General features: G+C 28.7%; 1 protein-coding gene across 1 annotated transcript; it reads left to right on the top strand.

Moving 5' to 3' along the window:
* Positions 1-3,207: 3,207 nt before the first annotated feature.
* On the top strand, positions 3,208-24,674 carry LOC112688002 (MORN repeat-containing protein 5-like). The gene is made up of 5 exons (XM_025561011.1): positions 3,208-3,382; positions 6,946-7,132; positions 8,534-8,698; positions 18,134-18,385; positions 24,476-24,674. The coding sequence occupies exons 1-5, from the start codon at positions 3,208-3,210 to the stop codon at positions 24,618-24,620; spliced, it is 924 nt and encodes a 307-aa protein (XP_025416796.1). The 3' UTR covers positions 24,621-24,674.
* Positions 24,675-25,219: the final 545 nt, after the last annotated feature.

The raw sequence follows: 25,219 nt of genomic DNA on the forward strand, positions 1-25,219 counted from the left end.
CGTCTTGTTTTTTTTTTTTTTTTATATTAATAACAATATTGTGCCGGAAGTGTCCGATAACCCACCCATTTAAGTGAACAAAACATATGACTGTATTAATATTATATAAAAAATATTATGGTTCCATAAAACGTTCAAGCTCCTGCAAATGTTTCGCGGGTAAAAGAAGTTGGGAAACACTGTCCTAAACCTCCACTCGTCTCGATTTTCTGCACCTCCTACGCACATACCAACAACCCTCATATCATTCTAATTCATAACCTAGCATCTTTTTTCTGGTCTTCCTCTTCCTTTTTTTCCTTCAACTTTTATTTTTATAACCACTTTTACTGCTTTTGTTACCTCTCGCCTCATAACATGCTCAAATCATCTCTGTCTATTTTCTCTTATCACGTCCAATATCGACACTATGTTAATACTACCTATTACATATTCGTTCCTAATTCTATATTCCATTTTCATTCCACTCATCTATCTAAACATTCTCGTTTCCGTCACACTTATACTTTGTTCTATTCTCCTGTCAACTAGCTAAAACTTCTCACTACACTCCTGTAAAATTTACCTTTCAGCTTCATTGGAATTCCCTTATTTCATAAAACGTCCGACACTTTATATTTCTTCTTATACGAATATAATAATATGTGTTAATGAAATAAGGTATTTTAAAATTTAACAGTATGATATAACTTCATAATTTTATTCATATTTTACCGGTATTTTTTCTCACTTTTGATTAAATTTTTATAGGAGTAATTACCAATATATAAATGTCACTTTATATTTCTTCTAATGCGAATATTATACTATAAATGAATGAAATAAGGTATTTTAAAATTTAACACTATGATAAATTTCTTAATTTTATTCGTCTTTTTTCTCACTTTTGATTATATTTTTATTTTGCTAGTAGTTTTTAAATGTTAACGCTTTCATTAAATTAACATCATATACCAGTTAATACTATCTTATCCAGAATAGCTACTGTCGCTTTTGCAATGATCTAAAAAATGTATGTTACATAACATTGTTCAGTCATTTATTGCTATGAAAATAAATTATATTTACCGTATTATTAGAAAAGTAGCTGGTAAATGTGCCAAGACAAAATGATTAATCAACTGAAAAACAATGAAAATAGCTTTCAAATATAATTTTACCCAGCCAAAAGGCTCAACCAAAACATTTATCACTAAGCCCACATGAAATACGAATTACTGGATAAATTAAACGGAGAGGGATTTTTTAATCTTTACATTTTATTATGTTTAATCTCCCGGTACTATTAGAGAATATACCGTTGGAAGAACAAAAAACAATGTAGCTTAGGTGTGTTAGATATCTTCTTATCATAGAAATGTAGTCCGACAAGAAATACATTTTTTTCCCTGACTGACTTATTGATAGAGGCACTAGAAAAAACGTGCAATGTTATCCAAATTTAATAAAGCCACCCTGAAGTCCAAATTTTTACCCATACAACTTATTTTTATGGATATTAATGAAAAAAAAAAATGTTTGCTAAATAAATCAGTCTCATGAATGAACTTATGTTATGGATTAATTATGTAGCTGATAACACACGGTAAACGCTAAATTTGTTAGAAAAAACAGTTAAAACACTCATTACAGATTTATAGACTTCTTGTACAAATTGATAAGTCATACACATTTCTTAATTCTGGTGACTCTAGTATGAAAAACACATTGAGCCCAAAAACCTTATAGTACGTTGATTCTTTTGAGAATATAACAGGAAATAGCATACAAGTATTAATCTTTTCATTTTAGATAATGTTACAAAGATAATCATGTAAAATCCAAGTTTTTAAAAAAATAAATAAATTATAAATTATATTCATTAGGCTACCTTAGCGATTACGTAGTTATACTAGGTGCCCCATTTCAGCAATACGTTATATAAATAGTAATAAACAAAATACAATTTTGTTCATTCATATAATACCATGTGTTGCAACAATGTCTATTTCATATTTGTTTATTTTGTTTTTATAAAAAACATTACTTTAAAATGTATATTCATCTATATTTATTTCATGTGTGTGGTTTTCCATACAAAAGATAAACACAATTTTCTGAGAAATCTTATAGTGTGTTACAGATTTAAGAAATTATATCATTTGTAAACGGTAATGATGGTAAAAAAGATTTTTGTAATAGGTAACTGATACAAAATAAGTATAAAAATAAAGTCGATAGCTGACTCTGTAAAAAAAAAAAAAAAACGTGTATCAGCATGAATGGAGACTATTTTTTATCTTCGTGGAAAAAAAACTTGATAACGGGCTCTTAGTAATATCACGATGGAAAATATTTTTCGTTTATAAAATCTTATTAAGTTTATATTGTATAGCTATTTTAATAATAATTTGTATGAAAAATATTCAAAATATTCACCATAAAGAGAAGCTAATAATTATCTTAGGTATTCTCAATTAATATTGGGCATTCCTTAACGAATCTAATACAGTATGGATTAGCTTTATGCAAGCTTTTAGCTTTAGGCATCGTGATTAAATAATGAGTAAAATTATTTATAATAAAAAATGATCAACAACAACTAAATAAATTAGTTCCATACACAATCCTGGGAAATTGTCCATAACAAAAATAGATGGGAGGTGTATTGGATGTAATGATTTTTGGTTCGACAGCGAAACTTACACGTTTAGAACGAATGAATACATGAACAGTTTAAGTTAGAAAATATATTGATAAATCAATCAATATAGCGTATTGCAATTTTATACAATACGATAAAATATGTTTTTTGCCCATTGTGACTAACACATTAATTAATTAACGACTCTTCTGAACGTAATAACGAAAACACACGCATGTGCACCGGTTTAACTGCGGTAGTGCAATATACACATTAAACATATTCGTTTACAGAAACTATAAGTACTACACAACGACGATCAACGACGTCGTAAAACGATATAGTTGCCGATACAGTTTAACGATCTTCGACTTACAACTCTTTTGGGAAAATCGTTTTTCATTTTACTAGGATATTTTTTTTTCTTTTACTTTTCATTTACGAACTCTTATTACTCGAACGGGAATCTGATTCGATATTAAAACTATGGTTACGAACAAATACTTGAGAAACACGTTGAATGTCGTACGGATCGTATACAGTATTTTTTTTGTACAATACTCGAATATTGTGCGTTATCCGAAATGGACGCAAAAGGGACGTGTACTAAAATGAAGGACGGTGTTCGTAATAATATAAAACTACCTCCACCGTTACACCCGAGTGACCAGTGGGTTGCGATCGGAACCGGGAATTATTATAAAGGAGAATGGAATCATTGGACGATGTCCGGTTACGGAGTTTACGTTATACCTAATGGTAATTTTTGAAAACTGTGAATAAAAATGTACCATTAATGTTAATATTTTTTACGTAGCAAACGTAAAACGCTACAACACGTCCCCGTAAGTCCCTTAAGTTCTTTAAAATGTCCGTGGAAAATGAATACATACATGTTGACACCGTTAAAAAAATCAATTCAATTTTCCCCGCACTCAGCACCACAGCACCGTGTCTCATTACGAGAAAGCTGCCTATATTTGGCACCGACCATCCGACACAATCACGTTAATCGTATTGTAGTTTTATTTTAGTTATTTGAATTTATTAAATATGTGTCTGATTGTCCCATGGGTTATGTAATATTGCTTGTGATAATATATGCCGATACATTATCGCACGACGTCGTGCCGACTGCGCAAAAATTAGCTTGACCAATAATTTTTGTCGTCCGTCGAAAATCGTTCGAGCCGTATCGACCGTTCGAAAAAATTATTAGTTTTTACAGAACGATATAAGTTATTTTTCATATACCAAGGCAAACGTTTCCGAATATCATTTATAATCTCATTTAGGCATGAATTGCCAATTTTATGTTGATATTATTATTTTATTTACGCTAATCGCTGTATTTGTAATATTATTTGTATTAGTTATTATCTCGTGGTTGCGATTCATCTAGTAATATTATGATTATTTTTTTTCTTTTTTAATATTATTTAAAATTGATATACCTTTAGGTTAGGTAGCTGCTGGCCAGTCGTGCACCGACTGTATTGTAATATGCCACATATTACCAATTTAAAATAATAAAATGTAACACGTAGAAATCAAAAAATATGTATACAACAAATGCTAACAATATAACACTACATTATTATGAGTTTTTGTGTTTGTTCGTTTTGTAATTTAAATTTAATTATTTACTTATTATTGAGCATTTTATACGCACAAGCTCTAATCACAGCGTCGTTACCGAATAGATACGTTAATTTCATATTTATTTATTGCAATAGGTATATTTATTAGTTGTGCCGAACCGGCAATTTCTTATTATTGTAAATTTTTCGATTGTTTGGCCAGGAGGGCCGTAAGTATTTTATATTAGCTTGTTGACCTAAAGGAGCTATATTTTATATTATAATTTTGTGTTGCTGTAAATTTTATATTTTGTACCATAATACAATAACATATACTTACCATGCATAAATTGTTTTTATTGCATTTGTAGTTTTTTACACACACACACATACACGCATACACGCTCACTTAACACTAACACTCGCTGGAATCGCTCGGCAAACCCGTGCATTTCCTTTAAACATTGCTATCCACATATACATTTACGGCAACTGGGTGCACGGCCTATTATTGTTCATTCCCGGCCCTAAAAATACACTTCAATTTTTTTTTCTCAGTAATTTTTACGAGGGTACGTTTTGAAATACTACAATTGTGTATTTGAAAATCCTTCACTCAAAATTAACAAATTAACAAATAATCATTGGATATATCTGATTTACATTTATTAAGCTGTTTAAAATCAAAATAAATAAAATTTAATTTTTATTAAAAAAAAAAAAATTTGAAAAAATAATTTTGGTCTATAATGTATGTAATAAGATAAGTAATTATAAAAATATAATTATTTCATGGTGTATTTTAAACTTTACAATACACAATTTTCCATATTTAAGTTTTGAATACCTTAGAATTTGGATACCTATATCATACGAATGACACCGAAAAATCTCTTTTTAATATTTTTCAATCGGTTTATTATAAAATAAAAAATAAATAAACTATTTCTCACACAGTTATGACCGTTAATAAACTATGCCAACACTTGTCAATATAAACCAAATGTACGTAGGTAGTGATGCTACACTTATTAATTACCCATAAGCAGTGAAGTAAATTGTATAGTACATATTGTATAATATTGTAAAATACGTCATATATAAAAAAAGTAAAATACAAGTGGTATAAAAAAAAAAAAAAATCAGTGATAAGTGATAACAGTAATAAAACGACGGAGCATAGCCACACAAGTAACTTAGTTATTGGTAGGTGGTTGTCGATTGGCATCGATCATAGAAAAGAGATTATAAAGAATAAGCATCATTGTCCATTATAAAAATCTATTTTAGCCATAGATGATAAGACCTATTAACTTAAGTTCCATGATTCTAGTCAAAATATTTGTAAATCGTAGTGATACGTGCGATAAGTGCTAAGACATAAACTCAAGTCATAAGTCATAATTGTAGACAGTAGACCGCAGTATAATATTATACTAAATTCTATTAATTCTATTTAATTACCTACAGGCTACAAATTACAATTAATTGAAATTCTTAAACGTTAGTTATTGTTTCTTTTTATTATAGGTCGGCCTAATAATGTCTAATATTATTGATCTTACATTCTTATTACACTCGGGCAGTTATATATTTAACAATTATGTATACCATAACATTTTTGTAAAATACTGTATTATACACGTATAATGCATGTATAATACACGTATTATACAGTTAAAAAATAAAATACGGTATTTTTACATCACTATCCATAAGTAATTTGATTAGTCTTGAACACAATAAAACTATTGGTTTTGAAATTATTCATCTATAATAGTATCCCGAACGAAATACACATAGAAAATTCAACTAACCTTAAAATAAGTTCTTTCTAAATAACATTTATAAAGTTAAAAATTTGTAGAAAGACACTTAATTACATTTTCTAGATGTTATCGTATATGATTAAATCGTATGTTTAGTAGACAAAAACACATAATTCAAAATGAAAAAAGTTGCTGTTTACTACTCTTCTTACGGACATTAACAGTTTTATCTCTTGGTATATCATGGACCACCAATCTTTATTATTAGTCTGCCAATCACCATTAAACTCAATATACTTGGACGTATTAAATATCTAATTTTTTTTTTATAATTAACAATACTAATTATTTTATTTATCGACTTTCCTAATTATTTTTAATTTATAGTGAAACTTGTTATAAGTAACAGAAAAATGATACATTCATATTTTAACAATATATTTTTTCATTTCTTTATATCAGCTTTTTTTCTTTTTTTTTTTAATATAAATGAACTGCCTGTAAAAATAGTATGTAGAGTTGTAATATATATGTATTTTTAGTTGATACATTTGTAAATTCATTTGAAATTAAGAAACTAGTAGTAAAAATAGTAAAAATAAGTAAACTCATTTATTTCAGTAATGTACATTTAAAATTGGACTAATTTATGAATAATCTTACAAATTAAAATACAAAGTTGGATATTTTAATGTAAGAGGTGTAATGTGCCTTAATTTAACTTTTTTTTTTTCAAAATTAGAAATATGTTGTGCAGACTTAGAATAAAAAAAAAAATACACAGAAATATATTACTATATGCACCGGTAGCAAAAGGGTAGTATCTTGACTAACGACCCAGGGCTATCAACGATTCTATTTGTCGTTGAATTTAATAAACGTTTTTCCTGATTGACTCGATTACAGTATAATTTATTTAAGTTCCAAAGGTACAATAATAAAAAAATTGAACAAGGTCAAATCGATTTTTCAGGCACTGTCTATAAGGGCAATTTAGACGACGGATTGTTTCACGGAAGAGGCACAATGTATTACCCATCAGGATCCCGGATTGAAGGAGTTTGGAGAAAAGGCAAATGCGTCGAACGGAATTACATATTCAGCGATGGTCTCAGGTTTCAACCGAATGATTGGCAGTACTGCAAGATGCCCGACAGAAGGTACATAATATATGGTCGCTATAGACCCATAGACAATGTTGCATGTTGATAATGGAAAAAAAAAAATTTTATCTTGCCAAATTTTTTTAGGTACGTTTTTCTTTTCTTTTCTTTTTTAATGATGTATAATATATTTATCAAAATTTACAATGCCATAATATAATGCAATGCAGTTGTTAATCCCACTAATCTATGGGTTAATATTGATGTACTAGATAATTATTAACCTCCGTCATCTCTTAACTATACAAATAGACTTATAAAAAAAGTTTTCAAGCAACTTAACTGATTATATGGTACGAACCATAACACACGTTATCCCGATAATACTCATAAATTACATTGAGAACGGTAACTATGAAATAATTCATTCCAATGAACGGCAATAGGAATGCTAGTGGGGTGGTTAAAATAAAATAGTTTCCAAATTTTAAAATATATTATCGAATTTATAAAAATAAAATGTTAATTATATTTATTGTTTACGGATCTCAAAAGTGTTCTCGTTTGTTTTTAATGTATATAAACTTGAATATATATGCGACATTTCAACTTAATCGATCTCGAAAACTGATAGTTATTTTAAAATATTTGATGATATCTGTATTTATTGCATAAATGCATGGAGTGATTTCCGGGTGTGGTAGTGTTTGATGGGGTAACTGTTCATCGATAACGGGTATCTCGTCGATACGCAACGTCACGATCCAACATCACATCGATTTAGATTTTTGTACGGTTTCACCGATTTTTGCTGCAGAAAATGTTTTATGTAACTATAGCTTTTAATTGGTGTGTTAGCCGTATTATTTTTTACTATAAATCACTGCATCATCAGCTTAATTCAATAGTTATCAGGTCCCTAGCACAGTTATTTTTTGGGTTATCACGGTTTCGTGAATTTTATATATTTTCTATTATTAACTGTTATTATAATTATATATGCCTGTCTACTGCCATTTACATTAAATCAATTATTTTATAACATTTTCATTTATTTTTCTAGAAATTTTAGTTTTTGTAATGGATCTTTCGAATAATTAATAAATCATATATCTACTTGTTTAGCTACTGTGAATGTCGTACAAAGTAGAGTTCCATTTGAGACCAATTAAAATATTCTTATTTAACAGAATTCATTTTTATCTCGAAAATGATTTCCTTACCATCTAACGGAAATATAGATATAATTGATCTAATTATAAATTATTTTATAAAACATGTATCTAGCCAATAATAGATTGCTTTTATCAGTTTTTTTTCCATCTTGTATAAATAAATACAGATTTAATGTTTGAAAATATATACATGCATAAAAATATGACATAATCTTTGTTAATAATAATCTTTGTATTAACATAAAATAGTTAGTTCATTAATAAAAATATTGTATCATTTTAGATATGCCATCGAATACGTTAATGGCTTAGAACCGGCTGCTAAAAGTCGAATTACCAATCTTCAGCCAACGGTCGACGTGCCGGACGGTCTGTACGACGCCGGTGATGGGTTTTATGATCCACTGACTAACACTGTACGCGATTATTGGTCAAATAAACTGATAAGGTAAACACATGGGTTATAAAAGTTACGTTTAAACAACGATTTCACTCAATGGCTTCGATAAAGCAAGTAAGGATTAACGGACACAAACAGTCGAATGAATCCGTTAACTATCTTTCTATTGCGTCGTCAATTCAATCTAAATCAGTATTTCTCAACCTTTATTATGTTACCGCCCCCTTGAGTAGGAATCAATTCTTTAACGCCCCCCTATGTGAAAATTCTATAATTAATAGTATGGGCTGAGAGATAGGAAAGAAATTAATGATTTGGAAAATTTGAAAAAAAATTGAATAATTATCTCATAACTAATGTTTTCATTTATGTTTTATTTTTCATATTTTTTTTAATTATAGTACTAGTAAATTAATTAAATTAAACATTTGAAAAAAACTTAATAATTTATCAATTTTATTTTATAATAATAAATACATTTTTTAGTTTATTTAGAAAAAATATTACTTTTAAAAAAAGATTTTAAAATCAAATAAAAAATATTGCTTTTATTTTTTTTGTAGATATTTACCCATCAATTTTTTTTTTTTTGTATTAGAACATTTAGTAAAAACTATTACAGTTCAACAATTAAAATAATGTTAAATTTTACAGTTAATATATAAAAACATAACAAGATAAGAAAAATAAACACAATTATTATAATGAAAATAAAAGTAGTTAATTATAATATAGATATGCATTACAATAGAAAGTTTCTTATTTTAGTTTTTAGAGATGTGATTGTAAGCTATTCGGTTAACAGGTAAACATAAAATACAATTATAACTTAGAAATAATATTGTAGCATAAAATCGATAATTAGGTAATTAGACAAGAATATGAAATGAAATGTTACACAATTTGATGTACTTACAATGATATATAGAATTACAATTGACTTTTATTTAATAATGACGTAAGGAGTAACAGGAGGGGTTTTATAATCGCAGTGAATTCGGTAAAGAAAGAAGTAAATAAAGTTTCTATATTAAGAGATAAGTGGGAGTGTTTATAATTGGCGGAAGTAGCTTCGGCATATGATGGTTTATCAGTATTGGAATTTAAGGTGGATTTAAGAAAGTTAATATGACATTTGAAAGTAGAAATGAAGTGTTCACGATGAGGTGGTCTATTATTAAGTTTTTTATAAACAGTACAACCTTTATAATTTGCTGGATGACTACCTTGGCATAAAGATCATCTGGCCTGAGATTCTGGTGACATAGTGCATACGTCAGATCTATGTTCTTCGCCACATCTGATGTATCGTGAAACGTGGTTGCAGTAACCTACTTTGTACCCGTAAGCTAGACAGCGGTAGCATTGAGGTGGGCCTTTACGTAGATGGGGTTTTTCGACAATAATTTTTGTGTGCAGAAGATACTCGATTTTGTATAAGTCTATATTGTTAGTGGCTTTTTTGAGGTCAACGAAAAAGAGAGGTAGAGGTGATTTATCGGAAGAGCGCTTAATGTTATGAACGTGGGTAACCTGGTGTCCCAATTCCGAAAGAGCGGTAATTATATCTTCAGTAGTGGTAGAGATTACGAATCACCACACGTAATGGGCGCTTATCATACGACTGGTATGAATGAAAACTGATATTGGTCTCAATTAGATATTTAATGAGTAGTCTGTAATGCTCATAGAAATGAGTATAGATGATCAGGTAAGAAGGAGTAGTTTTACAGATAAACTCAGTTTTATTGATAATTGTCATCAAATTTGAGGTAAAACTGGAAAAATTACTCACGCCTTTAATATAAACTGCAGGTGGTTTTTGTGGAATTATTTGATCATGAGATTGAGTCTTGTTTGGCTGTGTGTTGTCGTTTGAGTCATTTAGTGTGGTAAGAACTGAGTACCGGTTAGGAGTTATAAATATTTTTGATTTCTTATCCACTGACTTGGGTGAAAGCGAAGAAGACGATAAATTTCTTTTGCTTGGAGTTGAATTAGTTTTGCTAGTGCCACGATTATTAGTCGATTGGGCCACCATATTACATAAATGTAAAGACAGGAACGAGCGTAATGACCGTGCGTTCATGGTGAATGTTATCGCCGAAGTGAACCCATGTATTTTTGTAGTAATTTTTTTTTTAAAAACATGTTTTTAACAGACTGAATATTACGAGTATAATAACGAAAACTAATACAACATACGCGGGTCAAATCAAACGGTTTATTAAAATGTTGGTTGATATAGGTAACTATAATAATAACTTCCTTTAATAAAATACAATGTCCAAGCACAATCGCTAAAATAATAAAGATAATAAATGTATCAATAATTACTCAATATAAAGTACCTATTAGTAATTAATAGTAATTATATAGATTATCAAGTATGAATTATTTTTAGGTTATTCCATGTACAACGTTTCTGCGTAAACACGCTTGCCACCCCTTTACCACCCAAAACTAGTTCACCACCCTCCTACCACCCAAAAATAGTTCAATGCCCACCATTGATACTTCACCGCCCATTGGGGGGCGATATCGCCTCCGTTGAGAACCACTGATCTAAATTAAAATGTATTTTTGGTTTTCAATTGAAAACGACGACGATACGCCATGAGTGGAGTGCAAATTCGTGTACCTAAGTACAAAAAGATAGTCGCCATGAAGTCGTTAACTGTATTAATATTTGTTCTCCAGTGAATAATCATTTTATGTAAAAGAACAAACGTAAAATGATTGTAAATACATATTTTCTATATATAAAAATCTCGTGTCACAATGTTTTTGGTAATAATCTTCCAAAATGGCTTAAACGATTATAATGAAATGTTGTATATACATTTGATAGGTCTGTGAATAGGTTTTTATCTATTTTTTATACTCCTAAGTTCTAATTTTTAATAAACCGTTGTTTAATTTAATAATTTTTGACCCGGTCGATGACTGCGCAATTGAAAATGAATTATTAAATGATACTATTAAAAACTATTCATTTTATTCTTGGTATTTAATGACGGGTATTGCATAAATATTAAATAACAATATCCCGCGACAAGTGCCAAAACAAAGAAGAAAGTTAGTTCGAAAGATTATTATGCATATCGGTTGATGATTAGATGCGATAAAGGTAACGTTATTCTACGATGTCGTGAGCTTTGTCAACAATTCATGGTCGAAATATATATAAAGATAGATAGCGAACGATTTCGATACTTCGATTTCGATTCAATCAAAAAAAACTGCGTGCGGAAGATTCTCAAAACAATTGTTAGATATCGATGATGGGAAAGTTACTACAGATGAAACGGGATGCATACAATTACCGAACGATTTCTGCACAATCATTTATTCGCAAGATGCTCTCATTGACCAGATATGTCCCAATGTACACAGACAATACACAAATCATGAGTAGCTGGCAAAAAGAGCAATTTTAGCAGCAAAAAATGTGGACGTAGATGAATTGAATCTCAAGATACAACATTTGTTACCAGGAGACTTGGTGTCATATAAATCTATTGATACAGTTTGCGATGCTACTGAAGCTGTAAATTATCCAACAGAGTTTATAAACTCATTGGATTTACCAGGCATGCCACCGCATGATTTACAACTGAAGGTTGGATCTCTGGTTATTTTGCTTCGTAATTTGAACCCACCACAGTTGTACATCGGCACGCGATTAGTCATTAAAAAGTTAATGAAAAATGTAATCAAAGCTATAATTTTAAATGGCGAATTTCGAGGTGAAAATATAGTAATATAAAATATATATATATATTGTAATAATATTATTATCGCAAATCCCTATTATACCCACAGATGTGCCAATACAATTTAAACGCCTTCAATTTCCAATTAGATTGGTATTTACAATGACTATCAATAAGTCTCAGGGCCAAACGATGTCAGTTTGTGGCTTAGATTTTAGCACATCATGTTTTTCACATGGACAATTATACGTGGCGTGCTCTCGAACCATCCAATTCGTTTGTGTTGGCGAAAAATGGAATAAAAAAAATAATTGTACACTCTGTTGCATTGAAGGATTAATATTGTTTTTTTACTAATATTTTCATAATTAGCATTATATATAATTTTAATGGATCAATTTTAATAAATTATTAAAAAATAAATGTTTAGTGTTTTTTCATTTTTATCTTTCGTCACCGTTCACAGTAATCCATTCCTCATCCACTTATATACCACATCCTTACACACCTATATTAAATTAGTTATTTATTCTAGCAAAATATTCTCTAGAAATAATTTATATGACAAAACAACGTTTGTCGGGTCAGCTAGTATATATATATATATATATATATATATATATATATCATTCTAACCCTTTACCCTAACTCATCCTAACTTGGATATCGGGCGGAATCTTTGAGGTTTAAACTATACTGAACAATATACCGATTTGAGGGTTATTCATGGAACCGATTTCTGTAAATTGGTACGACTTTCTAGCTGGGTTAGCTGCACCACTCGATCTGCATATATTCGCCATCGTCGTTGACATGTTCTCAGTATCTAATTAAAATAAAAATCACGCGTTTCACATTTTGGTCTGAACAAAGCTTGACACGGGGGTGGTGGTTGGCAACTTCAATCGACGCCTTCAGTCTCGCCCATCGGTCGTAAGTACATAATAACAATGGTATCGTCATGTGATCCCCGCCCCAAAAAGATCGAATCAAACCCTATAATCTTACATAGTAATTATATGTACAATTTTACGATTCCAGTTCCGATTCGGTTCGTAGAAAAAAAATCGGTTCCAATTTCAATGTAGGTTCTTAAAAAACTAAAACTTCGGTTTCGGTTCCTTTTCAGTTTTAAAAAAAATAAAATAAATTTAGGTTTTGGTTTTTAAAATAACAAAAATTATAGTTTGCGTTTCTTTTTGATTCTTAATAATGAAAAATTTGTTTTAAGTTTTGATAATTCAATATTTAAAATATAAACCAATAATTTTTTTGTTTATAAACGCATATTATATTTATTTAGGGTCATAGATATTTGCGTTCAGTTAACAGTACAAAAGAAAATCTATTTCACTTTCGAAAGATTTTATACTGATCATTTTATTTGTATATTTTATTTATTTTTGCAATATTATTTTTGTTACAATTCCTATGAATTAATTAATTATAATTAATTAAATTATGTAGGTACTTAAATAATTACTTTTGAGTATTATAAATCCTAATAATAATAAAAAATTTACGTATTTATTTAGTTCTAATATAAATATAAATTATGAAGTTATAAAAATTAACCATAAAAAACCTTTGCAAAAAATTATCGGTTCCGGTAAGATTACGGTTTTTAAATAAACTATAATTGAGATTGCAATTTCACTAGATTCCAATAAGGTTCTAGTTATGAAAATTAAATTAAATTAGGGGTTTGATGAGGTTATGGTTTTTAATGTTCAAAGTTTTCTGATTCTAATACCAGTTATTTTTAGTATGGTTATATTCCCTGATTTAAGGTACTTATTACAGTTGGAGTACACCAGAGCCTAAGATCGTGTGTACTACGAAAAACTTTTTACAATACAAATGTGTGTGCGGAAAAATTTGAATGTGTAGTGTATGTTCATTTTATATTCATTGAATTATTTATGAATAGTACAATGTATAGAAGTTTAATCTTTCACACCGGTTAGAATTTATTGAAACTATGAAACAGGCACTTACATGTAAGTGCCTGATTCATAGTTTCAATAAATTCTAATATTAATATATTAGATAATAGATAATAGATATGAATATTATAAATTATAATTTATAATCTATAAATAAAATCATTTTCCAGAAAAGTAATATATCCTCGTTCGTTACGTACGATCTGTCTACAAATCTACAAACCTTTTCTTAAAATGTAATGAATGTTTCAAAAAATGTAGAGTTTTAGATTTTAACGTGACAAAATGTTATACAAATCAAATAATCGTTAAAGCTTCCATTTATACCACACAGGGAAGGCCTAATTATTAAATAAATCGGTGATGTATTTGATCGATATATGTATTCCTTCTATCTTTATTGCGCGTGCGAGTTTTCATTTGTGTCGCTACATCGTGAACTTGGTCGACGGACGCCCTTCGTGTGTGCACTCACCCCGTCGTTCCTTCTGTCTGTTGCATGACGGATTGCACTGCACATCATATCGTCGAATTATAAATATTTAATTAGATGGTTTTTTTTTTTTTTGTTATTCTGGTATTTTCAATAATACTGGCGAGGCTCTGCGTGTACGATAACGTCGCCAGTTGAAGCGACACTCCGTTTTTGTCGTCGGTTGTGTGCGGAGCAATCACAGTTTTTTAATTATATACTATACATCAGTGAAAATGTGATTTTTTTTTATGGCGTCGACTAAACCGGGCCGCAGCTTCTATAGCCCTCCAGGGCTGGTAAGGTATTATTGTTTTAATTATTATGTATGAGCCAAGTTGATTATTATTATTATTTATTATTATTCTTAGTATGGCATTTTTTTTTTTATTACCATTTATTGAAATCTACAACGGTGACGGATGTGTACCAGACCATCCACCCCGTTTCATATTATTGTTATGATGGTTATGTAATGGTAATTGTAACCTTACAGAAAAAATCCGGAACGTATACCCGAAGGCGTTCATCACATTACTAGAAAAACGTAGATGTCATTTTGTTTTTGATTAATACATTTTTTTTTCTTTTCCTTTTAATTTCAGATGAAGTTTTTTGATTGTTCGATTTTTTCCCTCATATTAACGTAAAATATTCTCTTTTAACAAAACCTCATATAACTAAACATTAACAAATCGTCTTTTTCTTGTGTGCTCCGTCTTCAACGGAATCACAAAATTTTTATTATATCCTATACAAAAATCTTTAGTTTAATAAAGTATGGGTAACATTCTTCTCGCGATCATCCCACATGTTATGTGATCAATTGTCACGAGGTATTGAATTAACATGACGACTCTACAATAATTGTATATAATTATTATTTACGTATACTCAATTTTAATTATTTCAAAAAGTACCAAGTTGACTTTATTGATTAACGCAGTATTTTTCTAAAAAAAATACTTCATGGTCTCGTCCAGTAGGTTGGTGACCCTATTTTTTATCTATATCCTTATAAAACGCCATGTAAGTTACAACCAGGCCCATTACGTTTAGTCATGTTTATATTTATTATTCTGGTAGTTGTAACAATGGCGCTCAAATGATTTTGTCATGGGGGGGATGTAGCTGATTTTTTTAATAAACACTGTATATAAAAACCTTAATTTTTAAACATGGAAATTATATTATATTAATGATATTATTAATTATTATTAATGATATTTATATTATTAAATCTATTTTTCTGGTTTTTTTGCCAATTCGTCCAGTACTTCGTCTACAGTTATATTGACAACCTCACGATGAACAACCATAGTGGTTAAACCATTGAGACGACTCTAAAATAATATAATTACACAATTCATATAATAATATAATATATTATGTTAAGCATTAAGTACTAAATTTAAATTTCATACATTCTTATAATTTAACTATAAAGGAAATAAAAAAATCTAAAAAGTTTGTTTCAATTAATATTTTAGTGTTTTATGTTTGAACCGTTAATTTTATTCAAGCCTAGAGACTGTATAACTAATAAGTACAGAATATTTATTTTTTTAAATAGAAAATAGATGAATACCTATATTATATTATGCATAATATGGATGAATTATTAATATTTAAAAAAAGGTTATGGGGGGATCTATTCCTCTCACCCCTCTCCCCGTTTGACCGCCACTGAGTTGTAACCTTACAAGGTCTTGATCTAAACTACAATAGTTGTATTACGGAGTTCAGGTCAACAATTAATAAATTATTTCGATCGTCAAAGTCAACAAATTATCAGCATTCCAAATCGACATAAATACAAAGCGAATAAATAAAATTATGATAATTTAATGTACCACATTGAGGCAATTCGCAAAAATTATGCACGCAAATGAGTTTGATGATCAAAGGCTGAGAAAGGTGTAGATAAAATAGGAGAGGGTGAAAAATTTTCCCAACTAAATTGTCAGAAAAAATTGTTTTCAAACATGGCAAAAAACTTTTCAATTATTTTATATTGATAATCCTAAACTTTTCGTCTACCTATAAAATAATACGAAGAAATTACGTCATACAGAATTGGTTACAAAATCTTCTACATACAAGCTACACACCTATAATTATGTAGTATATTGCTTATCGTGTTATATTTTTTACCAATCGTTAATATTGTACAGTGTAAATTAAAATTATTGAAACGTTATCTTCGTTACTGCAAGAAATCGTAAACCGGCGACGCGTCATCTTGGTAATTTTCATGAAAAATAATAGTTCTTTATCGGTCATGAGAAATTTAGATCAAAATTACTATCTAATATATACTTAATTTCTTAACATTTTACTTAGCCTGCCAATTTCTGTCGCAACAGCAGAGAGAAATTTTTCGACTTTAAGGTGGTTTAAAACTTGTTTAAGAGCAAAAATGGGGGAGAAAGATAGACAGAGTTGACTCTTATGTATATCCATAAGGATTTAAATTATGACAATGAAAATAACCTAATAAATAGAATTACCAGATTTTTCTAAAGAAAATGACGAAAACATAAGTTTATATTATAAAAATAAAGTATACTATTAACTTTTAATACCATACAAATTATGTTATTTTATTCCTTTAATTGTTATAAAATTTAACTTTCTTCCTTAAACTACAACTTACCATACATAAATCATATTTATGTATAAATAGCTATGCAATCTCTGGATCCGTCCCTAGGCTATACGAACATATTCGATTACGTAACCCGACTTGCTATGTACAATCTATAAATTATATAATGAACAATAATTGTCTTAACAAATAATTAGCTTTGGAGTTATTGAGTGAAACGGAAAGACATTGTGTCTTTGAAGTCCGTGAGTTTGAAGTTTTACAGTACGTGACCTTGTGTCACAAGCTATTGTTGTTTATTTTTCAATGAAAATGAAATATCACTAGGTATGAGGTTTAATTAATTTCGTTCTGCAGTTATATATAGTATGACTGTTGACTGGATTTTATTGGCATTGAAAAACTAAAATATACACATGTTTTATAATCTAAATATGTACTATACAATTATTACAATAATTTTTTTGTACAACTTCACATTTTTTCTAATTTGAAATGATTACAACATTTTATATTATTGTCCAAAATTACATTTAACTCCATACTACACGTATGAAATATTCAGATGAATACACATATTCTTATTACTCTAATATGCGTTTAAGAATTTCGATAATACTGAAGTTAATTTAATTCAAATGAACAATGCACGCTTGTAATTAATGATTAACCGACATTATCGTGTATTATTATATAACATGAAATCAAAATATTTATATCAGCCTATAAATATTCATACAGGATTCCCACTGATGAAGGTGGCCAATGGATTGTTGAAAATTGTCGTCGTGGTGGAGTTGTTGGAGTTGTAGGTTTTCGACCAGATCTATATGAAAATTGGTATAAAAAGACAGAAAACGTACGTAACACCAGTTATACATTCCAAAAAGACAAAGACGCTATTTCCAAACCAATAATTTACAATGATGAATCAACTACAATGGCTGACGTAAAATCACCTACTTCAATCATGGTCGATTTAACAAATTTTCGGTGAGCATTACTGAAATTGTATTATCACTTGTAACTGTTACGAATCTTTTGTTTTTTAATTACTATTGCCTTTTTCTCAATTCTCGGCTATACTCTTGTCTTCCACTTCCACACTCATCGGTTTTTTCTGGTTCACGTATCCCAACTATCCAAATTTAGTCTCTTGATTCTATATTTCTACTTAATAATTTCTACCTAGGTCTTTTCTTCACTCTCTCATCCTTTTTTTTTTTAATATTCATTTTCACAAAACCTCAAACTTCCTCTGGCCTATTACCTTCCATAACATGTCCTAATCACTTGATCAACTGCTTTATCTCTCTCTCATCATTACTACTGTCTGATCTAATACCAAACTTTATGAACACTTTCTATCTCTTTATATAATTAAAATATTCAAAATAATTAAAAATATTCTTATTTTTCATTGTTTATAAGATTTATAATTTGATAGTTATTTATATGTACATACTTATTGTTAAAATTTGAACAATTTACTTGACACAGTGTGATTTAGAGCTGAAACTGTATCGTCGTAATAATTTATTAAATAAAATGATAACAGTTAGAGTGTACAGAGTTTATGGATCGAGAAATGTGATATAATTATCAATCCAATGAATATTAAATTCATCCCATCTAATATCATAAAGTATAAAACAGAAAATATTCAAAATAGTTATTAAGAATTCAATATTCTACCTGTACAAGTTCATTTTGTAGTAAATGATTATATCAAAATTCAGACAATCATTTACAACAATAATGGATAATTACTTAAACACTGCCAGCTTGATATAGTATTACACTTATGCATAACAATATATAAAAATATATATGTCTGAAACTAGCATAAGTAATTATCTAAAATTAAACACAGCTACAAATTATTAAAAAAATAAGTAAATAAAAATATTTTTTTGTACATTTAGAATATCTTCTTATTTCTTAAACACAAATATAAATGATTAAAAAAATTAATAAATAAAAATATTTTTTTATACATTTAGAATATCTTCTTCTTCTTCAGTAAACTCGGCCACTAGAACCATCCTGACATACACTCTTGCCTCCAAATGTCTATCCGCTACCTGTATCTTCCAGTCTACCCCTCCTAACGCTTTCACAACCTTTCTTACGTACTACTAATGTTTATTTTACATTTAAAATATACATAAGTTTTAATATATTCGGCTGTTAATTAAATATTTATCATTTCACCCAACTAGTAATTATCAAGAAATACATACTTAGCGAACAAATGCAGTTTTTCAGCTTTAATAATTAAATAATTAAATTTATATTGTTTTATTTTTTATAGTCAGTACTCAGTATTTTTTATGTTAAAGTTTCGTAAATTAAACGAAAAAGGTAGGTTCTTTGTATAGGTATTTTTGGTTGTATAGTTTTTAATAAATTAAGTGCCTGCATTTTTTTAAGTCTAAAAAATAAAGAATAAATGCCTTGATAAAATATACAATTTATTTATAATATGAAATGTTTATATTATAATTTTATCAGAAACCATATACTTCATCAGAATATATTATAATGACTGAACTATAATCATCAAAAAAAATATTTCAAATAGGTATAAATAAAACCAAAAAAGAAAACTAAAAAAATATTCAACATATTTACTATATTTACATTGACTTTTACTCAGAAGCGTTTTATATTCAACATCACTCTCACATCATTACTAATAACACAAATATTTAAACTACTAGTTTTCAACATTTTTCGGATGCGATTCCTTAAAAAAAAAAAAAATGTTGTTTTATTCATTAAAATTTGATTTAATTACCGATAAAATATTTACAAAATAAACAGTTTTGATTGGTTTACACTTAAAAATTTCACAAAATAAATATATCAACATATTGTTTTATTTTTAAACTAGCTGAATTACCCGTCGTTGCCGGGTTTAAGTATATAAATGTATGTAACCTGCCAAGATTAAATTTTGTTAAATCTATTGAAATTTAAATTAATTAATATTTTTGAAATAATATTTTATACATATTAATTTAGTTATTATCATAACCTATTCGATAAGTTATAGCTTACAACTACCTGAACCTCTCTACAGTTTGGTATTCTGTTGAATACATATAGCATCTCACTTCTCCGAATATTTTACTTTTTGTCAATAAGTTCATGGTCTTTTTGACTTTCAACCGAAATACTCTAGCAATTATATCATGTCGATCATATGATCTTTGACCGGGAAGTAAGAGCTCTTTTATCTCGTCCCAGCGAGGATTACATGTAAAAGTAATAAAAAGGTCAGGACGACAGTAATGTCTAACGTAGGTCATAGCATCTTGTGTTCTTTCGTGCATGTACCTTGGTCCACCAGTAAAAGTTGACGGGAGTATAACCATTTGGCCTAACTGATTAGCTTCTATGTCTCGTCGTCCAATCGCATCTTTTAAATGAATATAACTATCTGCACGAAATTTGGCTTGGTTGTTTTTGATGTAATTTAGTCTTTCAGTTTCAATTTTGGCGTATTCATCTACCAAATATTGACTGAAAAGAGAACGATAATTAATTAAATAGTTGTCTTCCCCTTCTCTGACCATTATTCTATATGAGTAAAAACTTGATGCAGAGACAGTTTTTTTAAGCGGTAACTTGGTTTTTGGATCGCGTTGTGGTATATTGATTGCATACCCATCATCCCCCCAACAAAACATTAAAGGATACTGCAGTCGTATGCTCGATGTATCTCACTGATACAGTGAAGTGAGTTACTTCGGTTTTCGAGGATCATGTCTCTTCGATCAAACTGCTGATCTACTAACACTAAAGCAACTTCATTTACCGTTGGTGCATTATACCTGCCTCTATGTTCTTCTGGTGGTTTTTTATCTGCATGTATTACAACTTTAAATGACTTTGAAGGAGGTATTTTATCGATGGTAAATTGTAATGATCAATTGTAAATTATGCGGTGGCATGCCTAGTAAATCCAATGAGTTTAAAAATTATGTTGGATAATTTACAACTTCAGTAGCATCGCAAACTGTATCTAGATTTGTATGACACCAAGTTTTCTGGTAACAAATTTTGTATCTTGAGATTCAATTCGTTGACCTCCACATTTTTTGCTACTAAAATTGCTCTTTCTGCCAGCCACTCATGATTTGTGTATTGTCTGTGTACACTGGGACATATCTGGTCAATGAGAGCATCTTGCGAATAAATGATTGTGCAGAAATCGCTCGGTAATTTTATACATCCCGTTTCATCTGTAGTAACTTTCCCATCTCCAATATCTAACAATTGTTTTGAGAATCTTTTGCACGCAGCTTTTTTTGATTGAATCGAAATCGAAGTATCGAAATCGTTCGCTATCTATCTTTATATATATTTCGACCATGAATTGTTGACAAAGCTTATGCATCGTAAAATAACTTAGTCCTGATCGCGTCTAATCATCAACCGATATGCATAATAATTTTTTGAACTAACATTCTTATTTGTTTTAGCACCTGTTGCGGGATCGTTTTGTTTAATATTTATGCAATACCCGTCATTTACTATCAAAAATAAAATTAATAGTTTTTAAATAGTTTTTAATAGTTTTTTAATAATTTTTTAATAGTTTTATTTAATATAATTCATTTTCAATAGCGCAGTTATCGACCTGGTCAAAAAATATTAAACCGATTTCAACCCTTTAAATTCAAAATTTCGAAAAATCCTTTCTTAGCGCACGTCTACATCATAATAGCTATTTGTATGCCAAATTTCAGCCAGATCCGTCCAATGGTTTGAGCTGTGCGTTGATAGCAGTCAATCAGCTTACTGTTTTATATATACAGATTAAGATTATTTCATTCGTTATTTTTGGTGACTCCCAAACCTCTCGGGGGCCGCGACCCTCAAGTTGAAAACCACTGATCTAAACCATCGGTCATAGTAAACTACATACATTTCGAATAATACCCCATTTCTTTTACACGCATTATCTAGTATATTACACGAGATCCATATTAATTTAAAAAAAAAAAAAAACAAAGCCTGTTTTCAGTGGTATATACAATTTCTATTTCATGTCTTTTCATGAATTTATTGACTTAACTATTTTTAAAGCACCTTTTTTACATTAACTGTAAAATATTTTACACCGATATGCCACTGCAAATACGTTTATGAAATGCATAAGCATCATGATATCGATTTTCTTTAACTAATATTCGTAATAATCAGGCACGTATCTAGGGAGGGTTTCATGGACTTCTCCGAAATTCTTATGAGCCGGCATTTAAAATCATAATCTTTATCCTTATAATTTAGATCAGAATAAAATACTTTATTATTAAATACGGATTATACAAAAATATTTTATTGCATTGGTACAAAAATAAATTACTAGGTATAAAACGGTCAAATATCAAATATTATTTTATCGTGTAGAGCAAATGTTGAAAAAATTTAAAATTTAAACGAATGTTATGAAGATTATAAATCTAAAAAAGTAATTGGGTTTTAATCTCTATTATGGTGTGAAAATGGGTAAATATAGAGAAAACCCATTGAAATGATGAATATTTTGGATGCATGTGATGTTTGTTTTACCCAAACAAACATTTTTTATTAATCATTTTGGCAACACAGTTTCCACAACAGCAATTGAACGTTCATTTTCAACACTAATGCGCTTAACTTGTATATTTTATTACTAAGATTATAACCGTTATTTTTCAGACAAAAGCACAACATAGATATCTATTTGCAAAAACTTTAATTTAATTTTGTTTCAAAAACAGTTGAAACTTAAACTCAATAAAAAAATATATGATATACATTTTTAAAAACAATAAAAAAACCGGAAATTCCATCAATTTTTAAGTAACTATGAAGATTTACCTGAATCTGAATTATTTTTTAATACCTTTTGAGACACGTTAAGATGTGTAATACATACGCAGTTTTCGAAGAAAAAAAAACTTAAAACGTTAGCCGAATAACACAGTCATACTTCATTGATTTGAAGGTAATAAATAATTTATACTCCTAGTTCTAACATGTCATGGTGAAAATATGAAATATCCCAATGAAAACGTAAGCGAAATGATTAAGTGAAATTTCTGGTGAACACACAAAATTATTAAAAAAATTTTATATATTTAACACCTATATTTTTACGTGTACATAAATATTATTTTTCGATAAACGACTCATCAAAACATCATATAAATAGGCGTTCATAATTTCTAAATAGTTCTAAAACTATTAAACATTATAAAATAGTAGAATATATGTGGAAAGTTGATGAACACCTAATGATGGAAAAATATTAACATAAACCTAATATTTACTTTTGTAAGAGGGTTATTGAAATGTTGATTACAATTTATTCTAAAAAATGCTACGTATCAATTATAGTGTATGATACATATAAAAATAATATGCACCATGATACGATTTATTAAAATTTGTATGTTATTATTTTGACTTTATTTTTTGAATATTAAATAACAAGCAAAGTGAGCAATACTTAGTTGATTTAACAGTTATGATTTTTTTTTTTCTGTCCATGATTACAACGTCGTAAAATAACGCTAGGTAGAAATGCTATTGAAATAACGCGCCTCGAAAACTGTCAATCCTCATTGTTGTTCTATACACGTAAAATGATTTTAAACGATATAATAATAATTCATATTAATTCTTCAAAAAGATTTACTCCGTGCCACAGTTTTAAATAATAAATAGGATGATAAGCAATTCCTATTTTGGAATATCGACAGTAGGTAGAATACTTTGTGATCAGTGGTGTATTTACAAACAATATTTGGTGAGTTTGTCATCTTAATTTTTTTTTTTTTATAAATCAGGATAAAATGGTCAAAATTAAATTTTTATCTGTTTTATTATATTCTAAATGAAAATATAAAATTATATATATAGGAAACCCCCCTCATAAATACACCACTGACTGTGATACGCGAAAATTGATAGGGTAAATAGTTAGATAAGCACTTCAAAATGTATATAAATGTTTATATTTGTTGTGATAATATCATATTATATCATATTATATTATAATATTACTTTACTGTATTGTGATCACAGGTCGAGACGAGGACCACCTTCAATGGATCGCTTGTCATCGTTGACGTCGGTTGACGATCGACTAAATTATTGCCAAAAAATCGTGTTGAAACCACGTAGTGTGACGAACAACCATTCACCTGCTTCCTTACACCAAATCAGATGATCTTGGAAATTGACAGCTAATATAATGATAATTATGAAAATCGGCGTTTTCATACACAATAAAATAATTTCGTTTTCCATTTTAATCTAATATTAAGTCAGATTAATTTTAAATTAATTTGAACAACATTTAAATGTACAAGTACTATCTTTAATCGATCTTTAACAAAATTCATTTTTATAAATTAATTTGCTATCAACGGATGATCCTTTTTTTCAACTAAACTGTTTTTTTCTTTATATTTTGTTACTTTTAACTAAAATATAAAAATATTTTCTCATATTATCCTTATATTATCAAATAATATGGATCATCAGCAATTTGTTGTTGCTCAAATTTATTTGATTCAGGGTTGAGCAAATGCATATCAGTGTGTCAACAATCGATCCAAATTACTATTTCAGTACCACACTTAGAAGTCCAAACGTGCTGCAGCGTGATGAAATGTCCACGAAAATAATTAAGTTACGTTAAATAATTACGTTTATATTTTATTCATTATTCATGTTGTATTTTTTTATTTTTATTTTCATTTTTTTTTTTTTTTAATTCATCTGTTTTGTATACAATAAAATTATTTTATTTTTATATATTTTATT

The sequence above is a fragment of the Sipha flava genome, unplaced genomic scaffold (genome assembly GCF_003268045.1).
Source record: "Sipha flava isolate LNK unplaced genomic scaffold, YSA_version1 36_pilon_pilon, whole genome shotgun sequence".
In the NCBI taxonomy this organism is placed as follows: Eukaryota; Metazoa; Arthropoda; class Insecta; order Hemiptera; family Aphididae; genus Sipha; species Sipha flava.

Excerpts from the sequence above, each read along its gene's own strand:
- LOC112688002 (XM_025561011.1), top strand. The coding sequence starts at position 3,208 with ATGGACGCAAAAGGGACGTGTACTAAAATGAAGGACGGTGTTCGTAAT. Across the intron at positions 3,383-6,945 it reads AGTTTACGTTATACCTAATG|GCACTGTCTATAAGGGCAAT; the intron begins GTAATTTTTGAA and ends TCGATTTTTCAG. Across the intron at positions 18,386-24,475 it reads GTCGATTTAACAAATTTTCG|GTCGAGACGAGGACCACCTT; the intron begins GTGAGCATTACT and ends TTGTGATCACAG.